The sequence below is a fragment of the Achroia grisella genome, unplaced genomic scaffold, assembly GCF_030625045.1.
Source record: "Achroia grisella isolate CSIRO2021 unplaced genomic scaffold, CSIRO_AGI_Agris_v1 utg512, whole genome shotgun sequence".
NCBI lineage: Eukaryota > Metazoa > Arthropoda > Insecta > Lepidoptera > Pyralidae > Achroia > Achroia grisella.
The window spans coordinates 1,797,561-1,809,797 of record NW_026712906.1 but is presented as its reverse complement, the minus strand read 5'-3'; the positions used below and the strand labels follow the sequence as shown (position 1 = coordinate 1,809,797).

The window sequence follows — 12,237 nt, the reverse complement described above, 5'->3', positions numbered from 1 at the left end:
TGCTCATGGGCGGCGGTAATCACTTACCATCAGGTGAGCCGCATGCTCGTTTGTCCCCTGTATTATAAAAAAAAAAACATAATATTTAGCAATAGCGAGAGTGATTCAGGAGGAAGGTTGATATGTATAATAGATGTAGGTACACCCGTGTAAAGACGACGCGAGTAGTTGATTGTATATAAACTTAAGTGTTTAGCGTTTACTATTTTTGTTTTCCAAAACTTAGTTCACGCCCTATATTAATAATATAGGGCGTGAACTAAGTTTTGGCTAAAAATGCCATTACTATAATAATATAATGACATTTTATATCTCTATCCATAAAAGATCTAAACAAATAGTTTACATCGATCGACAGGTCAGGCTCAGTGTTGTGTTGTGATCGCCTCCAGCTATTTACAACGGAACTACGTATTGAATAATTCGCTGACAGTTATGGAGCAGATAAATTGATATTTCACAATAAAACGTAAATATAGAATACTTTTGGATAAACAGATAAAAAATACATTATTTGCATTATACAATAAAATAAAGATACAAATAAAATATCAAGTCCCACATGTATACAGTAATGTGGCCTTATTGCTGAAAGTATATTGTTTTCCTATAAGGATCTATATTAATACATAAGTAGGCGATGTGAATACATCTTCGTTTTCTCATTATAATGCATAGTTACGATCAGATAACGATTGAATAATTAATTACTGAGCAAATTAAATTTGATGCTGTATATCTATATTAATATAAATAAAACCTAATTAATAATAGATTAAGAAGCAAAATTACTTATCAGCTTTCTGTTGTAGTGTTTTTTTCTGTTCAACATGATAAGAACTTTTTCAATTTAATTTTGATAATGTACTTGAGGGTTAAAAAAGACGTCTATGTCTTCACCAAAAAATATTTAATTAAAGAATTATTATATATAATGTTAAATTAAAGAACATTCAATCAAGTGCCTTTATTTAAAAAAATATATTTTTCTAATTATGTAAGTTTTTAAATCAATTAGTTATATTCTCTGATAAGAAACTGATTTCGAGATTTATCTTTATTTTCTTAATCTAATAGTTAGATAGTAGTAAATAGTTAATAATTAATGCAATGAAATATTGAATTAGAAGAAGAATATTACAGTAACTGTCATGCCCAGATGAAGATACCGTAGGTACATTAGAACTTGCCTTCTATATAAAATACAGTGAAACGGACAACACCTATTTTTTTAAAGTTGGTTAAAATAAAAATGAAAATAAAAATAAAAAAAATGAACATTGAGTTTGCTAATGCTTTAAATAGATTATATCAGTTGAAGAGCCTACTGTATGGGCCATTGTTGCACAATGCATAGCAGCGCATTTCAAGTGTTTGACTAACGGGAGATACCGGGCCCTGCACGGACCGTGGTTTCACCGATCCCACTGATTAACTTAACTATTAAATAACCTTAACTTAACCTCGTGTTCAGTTTCATTTACTTAGGCTGAAGTTTATTAAGTTGTAAAATACCTACGTCTGCTGTAAGTGTAAGGTTATTAAGTAGTAAATTACAAATTCAAGAAATGTAGTATAACCAATCATTGATATGTACCTACATATACCTATTATTTCAGTACAGTTTTACTTAAATGATCAAATAACAAAAACTATGCTCTATATACTATATACAGTTAGTGCCTCCGCTAACTGTATATCTACACTAACTGTGTACTTACACTAACAGTTACACAAACACATATCTATATAAAATCATCGAACTTTTCGAATTCTTTTCTAATCCACATGTTGCCACCTTTCTCTAGTCCTGCGGCTCTCAATACATGCATGAAACAATAACTTCATCAGCACAAAAATCTCGCTAAAACAGTAACTGCAACATAGTCCCCGTTTTTAATCAGGTGAGGTGTAATTTCTAATAAGCCACAACACTAAAATCAAGAGGAATCATACAGGAGCAAGGTAGTAACCTTTTATACGAGGGGAAATATTGCATGCAGAACCGCCCGCCATTAAGACGGTGTATGAGCAGATATAGTATTCTTACCCATTAAAAACTCCTCCGTGCTCGACTCGCTGTCAGTCGCCGGCGGTATGACTGAGTGGTAGCTACCTAGATGTGCATCGTGAAATCGGGGCTGATTTCTCATAATATGCCATCCTATTAGATTTTACCCCACCACCACTTACTATATATTGCTTATGATTAAAGGGTCGTGTTTAGGAGATTGAAAGAAAAAAGGAACATACATATAATTCATGAGTATCTGTCACTTCTTTGTACTTTATATCAGGAATTCTGCAGGTACGATTTTGTATATTTTAATTAAATACCTGTATACCTACTCAAATCAGCTGCATGAACATAATTCGTAATCATAAAGCGTACGCAACCAACACACAAATACAAAGAATTCACTATTACACAAATCTCCAACAACTAATTACCATTATAAGGGATATCGCAATCCAGGCATACCATCGTCCATTATAACCTAGCATACGTAACGCCGATACTACCTAAATAATAGAGCCGCATTGCTCAAACATTGTTAACATTGACCGGCCCAATAGCGCCAATTTAACATGGTCCTCGATGTTACTTCTCTACGAAGCGCATCGAAGAAAGCTAGGGGTCTCTTTAAACAGTCAACCGGCAAACGTACATTAGCGACTGGGCGGTTTCATCTCGGCAACGTTCGGGAGCGCTCGTGAACTCTCGCTAGTTATATCCCCGCCCACCTGCGCGCGCGCCAATTGCTGTCCTCGTCCATCTCTAGCGCTTCACATAGTCTGTCTCACTAGAACGTTATAAATGCACGCCACACCCACAGGTCGGCGTTAAACTATTTTCCAATTATTACGTAGAGCTTTTTGCGCTCGCGCCGATCCCCACGGTGATAAGTTTTCTAGTAACAAAATGAGTAAAGTAATTTAAATTCTACTAGTATACGAACGCTATATTATTCAGTTTAATTATTATAATCACACATTTAATCCGTAAGATAGTACCTACTTAATTAAACACTATACGGGTAATAAATGCTGAAACAAATAAATTTAAATTCATAGTATAATATAAGTGTGAATTTGTTTTTATTGTTTCACAATTATAATTAACATGTATATGTTGTAGAACATAAGTAAGTATGATTTAATCACATTTTTTCTAGAGATACATATAAAATAAATATGTTCATTTAGCTAAGTCCCTATATTATCTATCTATAAGTTAAAAAGCATTACTTAATCTGAGTTCCAAATGATACCACCGTGTCATGTCTATGTATATTATATACTATATGTATATTATATGCTTAATTATATATTTTGTCTGTTCTCAATAACAACTTATATATTCACTTAAATACTACGATACCGTATTATTGCCACAAACTTATCATAAAATAAACACCTGCTTGTTTTTCAACACAACAATAATTTAAAAGTTTTAAATGTAGACTTAGAGTGTCAAAACTATGCATATATATTCGGCAATATTAATATTCAAAGTTATTTATAGACATAAAATTATACAAAAAAATCTAAGTGATATTGATTAGTACTTATTAAAAGTGACCTAGGTACCTGTATTCATATATAACAGATACCATCACAAAGTAAAAGTTAGAAAGTCCGCACACAATAGACAAAAACGACAATTGATATAAAAAGAAAAAATAATCAAAATCTCTATCAGTCCCATGACCCCTTACCTCTTACTTTTAAAAAGAAAAAAAAGCCATTGAAAATTGACCACCATTGGCGATGGTCTCTGATTATAATTACGTTCAGCCGTGCACCGTCAGCTTCTAAATATAAGCCAGTGCGCTCCATGCTTTAAACTTAATAGCAATCTTTATAGAGTAATGCGGGCTCACATAGTGATGTTATCGCCTTGACGATTATCGATATCGATAGTATGTTATTAGCGTGCAGTAAAATTGCGTGTACCTAATATTAGTCTTTATTTGTTTTGTTGCTCAGAATGAATTTCCGTTCATAATAATCTTAATAGTAACCCACGACTTTCATTGTAATTGCTAACTTACGTTTCATAATTATAGAGATACCCACTACCTCTAATTGAGGCATGTCGTATATTACTTATGCGTTCTTGCAAATGTATACATCTAGGTATGTAAGTGTGTACAAACATTCCAAATTTAAAAACTGCAATCAGAATTGTATAGCTATAAAAGTACCTCAAGGAAACTATTTGGCATCGTAAATAATTCCTTGCATCCCACCTGCGCAATATCGCAACTGAATAATAGGTACTAAAGCGTGCTTGTCACTGTTTATCGTGCGGGTACATCACTAGCCGGGAGCAAAGGTTCGTAGAGGGCGCAGGCATCAATTTGCGCGCGGTAGCCGCGGGCGCCGCGCCGCCCCTGTCATTAGCCCCCGCGCCCCGCCGCCGCCCCCCTCGCCGCCCGACCCCGAGGGAGCATACTTTAACCTTTTTTGCTCCCCACAAGCTGGCAACCTGTTCGCAGGACGCGGCTGCTGTGGCTACACGCCGCAATTTAAGATCGGTTCATGGCCACAGGCGATACGCAGTATCCGTAGCCTGTTAACTATATAGCCTGCGTAAATATAAGGCGGCCATAGGGTTGTCACAGGGCTACAGGGCAGACTAAAACATTAATAAAACTATGTAGTATTAGGAAGGAATCGTCTGTAATTATTCTATAAATACAAATGATAGTTGTTGGAATGTATTTATATGGAATATTTAAAGAGTTTTTTAAATAGTATCTATATTACAGTAGTCTTGTGTAGCAGCCCTGGGTGTGAGTAGTTATCGCTCAGTTCTCTCGGGCGGTTTAAGTGCAGCAACAATGAGGTTTTGTTGCAGCAAAAATGACTTGAGTGATGATAATTTTAGTTGGGATACGAGCGTGTCTTGTAATCGCCATTGCCAGCTGTCGTTGGTAAATGTAGAAAGAAGCGAGAGTAATATAGAACATAATAATAGCTATGTTTTAATAACAATCATTATGTATTTTTAGATATATGCTCCAAATGTGGGTAAATGTTTTTAAAATAAAGTGTAACATATTCATGAGGTAGTAATGAGTAGAGATATAATCTTTAATTTGCTCTACTAATTTGTTAGATAACAAATACGAACTCTAAGAAATTTTAGTTTAGAGTCTATTTTATTATTTCATATGACGAGTAACTTAGTACAAGTATAAAGGGAAACTTTTTAGAGGACTAAACAAACCGTAAAAAATAATGCAGTTTGCAGTAAATAGGTGTCTCACTTAAACTCACGATAATGATAGGTAATCTAATTTAAATTCACTATTAACTAACAAATACCAATAAAAATACATAGGTACTGTAGTTGTAGGTATCTTCTATATTGAATGAGAAAGTTACATATCTTCGTATTTAATTAAAAATTTCATCCATGTTAATGTTTATTAGTAAATACGACGTTATATGTAATAATATATTACATGCATACATATTTACACTACTTTCTTATATCACAAGAAATCATTGGAAACAACTTCGATCCGAACTCTTAAAGAAATATAACGAAGTCCAATTCAACGGACCTATAATTTAACCCCCAATTAAACAATTTTCTCAAATATCACTCGGCTCCATTTAACCGAGGCGCAGGTCACTCTTGACCCCCGGGCACAGGCATTAGAGTCCCGAACCGCGCCTGCGTCTAACCCCCATTATACATAAATATGCCCTGCAACCAAGTCGAGCGAAGGTTATCAGGGTCAGCGTGACCCTTTGTTCTACTTTAGTACTATTCTATCTAAAAATAAGAAACTATTTTTTATGTAACTGGAATAACAAATAAACTGATCGACACTTTTATAGAAAATGGCAACCATCGCCTGTATGCCTACATGTACTATTGACATCATCCTGTGACAATCGTGGTACTTTGCTTTGCCATTTCTAGAAACCAGCCCTTATTTAGTCTTGTCGTCTTACCCTCTAATCTACCACCACAACACAACCTTGAAACTGAAACAAACAAAGCCTATCCTCAGTAAGCCCTTAGGAAGAATGTTTAAAGTATTATGTTCCCATTTACATAAATAAAGTGAAAATGATGGGAACGTATAGCGCTAATGGCAATCTTAGGAGCAAAATGCTCCCCGCAAATTGACCTGTCCTTCACAGTGAGCGGCCGGCGCGCCGGCGACCTGTCGCCGCTCAAGTAATTCCGTTCCCATGATCTAGCCAGTAGCTATCTCACTTTAATTATTCATAGACTTTTTTATACGCCATCACTTTTTACCGCTCAATGGGCCGGCGGCTGTCCGCGTATTTCTCGAAGCCTTATAAAATTAAAAAATAAAATAATCGAACACCGGCGCAATTTAAAAAAGGAATACGTCGGATGACACGGATCGAACTCCGGGCAAATGTCGCGCGGTAAAAAGTGGTCGAGCGTGGAGGAGTGCGCGGGCGGCGGCGCAGTACTTCGGGGAGCGGGGGGGAGGCAGGACGTCACGTAGGCGGCTCGCTTTTTGTCAACGTTCCCGCGGAGATGACAGGTCGCTGGACGCTGCGACCGCGACCTGCCGCTCGTAGCATAGCCCTCTGAGATCTATTGATACATCTTGATACCATAGTCCAGCTTATTCTACGACTGATGTACTTACAATATATTATAGATATTCTGTCATTTATTCAATAGAATCGTTATCTGTAACGCATTTTTATTGTATTATTGTTGGATTCACAATTGTTATTACTATTTCGTTTGTCAATCTGCACTTTTTGTTATTTACAAGTTACATTAGAAATAAATACCTAATATATACATTAAGTAGTCTGAGAATATATCATGTGTGAATAATAAACCTATATATCAATTGGGGTGTTAGGTCGTAATTAATCATCCGTCATACTCGTGAACGGGTGCACTGCTGCTACAATTTCCTTTAAACAAAATTGCAATAGCATTGTGGTCACTCTGTTCAGGCAGAACAGAGTGAATTTTGAATTTTAAAATGAATCTATATTTTTGTAAACATGTACAAACATTTGAAAAGAATAAAAGCTGAATTTCTTGTTAGTTCTTCTTAGCTCGAATGCTCTCCGAACTAAAGGTAGTTTTTGAAATATCATAAGAGTCTGTTGACCTACATTAATAAAGATATTTTGATTTGATTTAATTGGAAAAAATTCGTCTCAGTTATAGATTCTCCAGGATATTGAAAATATTATAAGTATGTATTGACGAATCTTTTTAAAACATGTGTCAGATATAGTTATCATTATTTAATCAAAATAATTTATTTATATTGCAAAGTATCTAAACGTTTCGGTCGCAGTACGATATAACGTGATACCGCGACAGGTGCTCTTGTGCCGGACACCGAATGGACCGTTGATTAAAACTTCTAAAACTTCATGTCCACTTGTAGCACCGTTGTATTCATTCTTACATTGTGTTAAATAAAAAAAATGCAATACTATACTATTTTGGTTCGAGTACCACAGCCATAAGCATGTCTGTGGTCCATGGAACGAAACCTTTAAAATCAATCTATACAATTTCTTGATTTGCAAATATGCAATGTTAAAAAACTGGATCAACAGTTTTATATAAAAAAATATGTTGTTCTAAGAAAAGCAAAAACAATACACAAATAAAAATTAAGTAAAATATGCACGTTTCTGTATAAATGGAGTAAAAACTAAACTTGCTATTTCTTTTTTCCAGAACTTTCGGGACCAAAGAATCGACGGCGCAGTCTTGCCTCTCGTCACCGAGGATCAGCTGACCGGGATGCTACAAATGAAGCTAGGTCCAGCTCTAAAGTTAAAAGTGGCATTGGCTAATCGTCTCGAGCCCTGTGCTCAATGTCAAGCGCTGAATCCAGCCGCTAACACAAATATAGCACAACCAACAGGTCCCCGAATAAACGGTGCAGCATTGAAACCAGAACCAAGGAGCAACACAACAAGTCCCAGTTAAAACAAAGACATTCTATTTTTAAGTTAGTATATTTTCTTTTCAATTTTGTTATTTGAATTTTGTTTATCCGTTTCGTGCTTTAATTTATAACATAGAGAATTTGTTTGAACAATAAATGATACATACACAAAATCACTATCCATACTGTACATATATATTTTATGATGTTGTCGGAGCATATAAATTATTCTCAGTGTACTTAATAATTTACTGTGACATTCATATTAGTCACTTCTGTTTTAATTAATTTATAATTAATCTGAATAAATTAATAGCACAAAATCCCGTAAATCTGATTGATCACTTTCTAATGTTAATGTCAAACCAACTTCTCTCACATTTTCATAATAATTATTAGTTAGATAAATTACTTTAGTCAGTTGGTTCATGAACGTAAAGTCTTCCTAATATAGATTTTGCATTTAGTTATGTTTTAAGCGCTTTAGTGTATTTTTAGTGATTATTTTAGTTTTTTTTTTCTAATAACTGTAAATAAATCTGTTAAATAACGTAATGCCGTCCAAATGTTTTAACTGTTAATATGTGATTGTGGTATATTATGTTCGTTTGTCTATTAAAAATGATTGTCTATATTTTTTATGATAACAAAACCATTTGTAAAAAGTAAATCATTTGTTTAAATATAAGAAGAATGTTGAGGGAAATTACAATAATGAAATGAATGGTACTAATTATTTTAAATTTAGAACTGCTTTTAAAAGAATGTGAGTTCTAAAACTAGTGTACATGTAATTTTAAAGAACTCACAATTATTACTCGTAAAATACGAACTTGAATATATTTTTCCAATAAAACGAACTTTAATTATTTTTCATAATTATATTACATTTGTATATCGTGTAGCTAGTATACATTGTTTTATGAAATGTTATATTATAAAGTTTTCGGTGCTAAGAGACCCTGCGACGAGCTTTTCATTGTAGATTTTTTTTTGTATATAGCGGCCGCAATGTAAAAATATTTCATTAATATTTTGAGGCTACTACTGTCATTTTAATACAGGGTCACAAAGTTATATTGTATATAAATTATACATGTAGAGTTAAAAGATGTATAGTTTAAACATCATTATATAAATAGCATTTATTTATGCCACACCTGAATAAAGCTCAGTACGATACCGTTTACAGTAAATTGTTACAATGTATTAGAAATAGTTAGTGTATACGTGTATAAATTTTCTACAACACAATTTCGCCTGTATATTTTTTGTGTAACGATTGTTTGTATATATCACAATGTCCTACTTTCATTTTGTTATAGAGAGAGGTTAAATAAAGAATGTAAAGAATATTTTTTACCTGTGGTAATCTCCTTAATTGCCAAAATAGTATATTTAAGATCTATATACATACAATGATCGTAAATACTACAGCCAGCGAAAAGTTTGAGGTGCTACTTATAATATAGATGGATATGATAATGTCTGTGCCTTTATCGGTCTTCCTTTGTAAATGTAATGAATATTATATATGTAAAAATGTTTTCCACGAGTATTACGGTTCTACGCTTTAAATCTGATGATGATAATAATACAAGTAATTGTACTATTCTATAGTGTAACGAATCGACGAATTTGTTTATAGGTGATTTTTGATGTTAATATAAAATAGATCACTGCTTTTATGTAACTAACGTATTTTGTACGGACCAGTGACTTAAATGTGTATAAATATATTTTGTGCGTTGAACATTGTATGGTACTTAAATAAATGCAGGTTAGGTCTATCAACTCTATTGAAAATACTACTGGAAAAATGATGTGTGTTACATGGAATGGTTAGAGTATGGTCGTTTGGTAATCGGTAAACTTAAGATCATTTGATCACATTTTTGGCCTCTTATGCACGTCATATTTTTATCACTATTCCTACTGACCCATTTATCTACTTCAATTGAGAAGGGCTATTTTTTTATTAATATATTATAATATTTTTAGTCAGTTTAGATCTATAAATATTGCTTCATAATGACTACCTTATTGATAAAAATAATCACTAATAAACCTATTATGGAGATAATAACAGAATGAAATATTTTTTTTAATTTCCTGAATAATAGCACTCGACATTCTCATAATTAGTAATGGAATTCTACTAAAAAAGTTTTTTTTTATGAAACCTTCTTTGAACGCCATCTACTAACAGAATATACTTGCAATACACAACCTACTTTATTAACAGGTACTTAAAGTTTATTTTGTACAATTGTGAATCACACCATACTAAGCAATTTAACCATTCCATGTTAATATATAAAAGCCCTATATCAAGTGTTTTGAATCATTGGTAATAGTTTTGCTAAAACTGTTTGTAGCTCTTTCGTATTAGAGTTGTAGTTTACGTATTATCACCATTTTTTGTAATATCAGTAAGTCTTCCTTATGACTGAAATAATAATTAAGTAAAAATAAAATCACTACAGGTAACCTATAGCATCATAAATATAATAATGAAAAAATCCTGCATAATGTTATAGGTAATTCGTAAAAAGAGAAGTAACTTTAAATTAGTCTATCTATTGATTGAATTAGACCAACAAACTGTCATACTTCATAAAAGAATTCCTTATAATTATTTAGATTAAAAGTTAAAATGGATGTGTAGTAGATTTTAGATCCTGAAAATAATTAATAAAATATTGAAGAACTTTTATAAAATTTCCGTCTATGGTTTACGATAAGTTAAAATACCTCAGGATCGTCAACACATTTCTCTGATTTTAAAGGCGCAATAAAGACTGTACAGTCAGCTTCATTGTATCAACTTTAATTTCTAGTATCATTACATTATAGAGTCTTGAAAATTTCTTGTAAAACACAACCAATCATTATTATGTGTCATATCAGAAATACATATTGTTACCTAATTTGAAGGTAGTTAAAATAGATTGTTAGTTTATATTTTATTTGTGAAATGTTACATAATTATGTATTTGAAACTTTACGGTCAATGTAAAATTGACCATTCTGGGACCTATATATAATAACTTCATGAAGCTGACTGTACATAGCTTAAAATCAGCTTTATTGTCACCATCGTTGTATAAAATAAAGAGTAATACGCAATTTTGTTTATGTCATAATGAATTCTTTTGTGAAAATTCACTTACAACATGTAAATACCGTAGAACAACTAATATACCTGAAACTAATCCATACAAAGAAATATGTATGTATGTTGTATTTAGTTAATAATGTATGTGTGTAACGAAACATGTTTTTAGTCACTTTGTTAATCGACAATTGTACTTAGTTAATGAAAATAACTTGTTTAGCTGGTAATCAAGGATTCTTTAATCCAACAATAAGTATTTATGTGGAGAGAATAAAACGATGATTTTATTGAAACTATTCTGTTGTTTTATTTATATATTATTATGATATATTACATTATTATTTACATTTAATTTGAATTTTATTTTAATTAAAACTTTTACAATACTAGCGGTGCTAAAATACTTATAAATCTATATTTATATCACATATTTCTAAAAATCGGAACTACGAGTACATTTTAATTTTAACACTTAAGGCTAACAGTTAATTACAGCTAAATACATTAAGACGGATAATTTCATTTAATTAATTTAGCATTAGTTGCAAGTAAATAATATTATAATGTTTAAAATAAAATGTAATATTGAACATTCGTTAAAAAATAAATAATTTTACAATTTTCTATTCAATTGTAAATATTTTCCATTATTGTTGACTTATCATCTTATCGTAAATTTTTATGGGCTTTATTTCTATAGACGGATCCTTAGGCTATTTTGTATCAAGTAATTGAGAAATATCTTAAAATATGCGTCATATATTACTTAAAATAAACCTTAAATTAACACTTAAAAGCAAATATAAAAACAGATATTCATCTAATTCATAAGACATTACGTATTTAGAATACCGGACATGAGTATATAAAAAGAACGATTATTTATATTAATAATATTAAACGCGAAAATTTGCAGATGGATATTTGTTACACTTTCTGGCAAAAACTACTGAACGGATTTTGATAAAACTTTAGAGTGATACAGTTTATACAACAGGGAAATATTAAGGGTATAATATAAAAATATATTTTTTAAATTGGGAGAAATGTAATGATAAATGCCAAGTAAGATGTGACTCAGATGAAAGTTTCGCGGGTCAGCTAGTAATATAAAAATAGAAATTCATTCTATTAAAAATACAATGTAATAAAATCTTATATACAATACTCACCACAAGAGTTTGACGA

General features: G+C 32.0%; 1 protein-coding gene across 3 annotated transcripts in view; it reads left to right on the top strand.

Annotated features, from left to right (window-relative positions):
* Positions 1–10,302, top strand: part of LOC131846761 (uncharacterized) — a 268,899-nt gene extending 258,597 nt beyond the window's left edge. For all 3 annotated transcript variants that reach the window (XM_059196152.1, XM_059196154.1, XM_059196153.1), the window contains one exon: positions 7,718–10,302. In XM_059196152.1, the coding sequence (XP_059052135.1) occupies positions 7,718–7,972 (255 nt within the window). In that variant the 3' untranslated portion in view covers positions 7,973–10,302. The remainder of the gene's footprint in view (positions 1–7,717) is intronic.
* Positions 10,303–12,237: the final 1,935 nt, after the last annotated feature.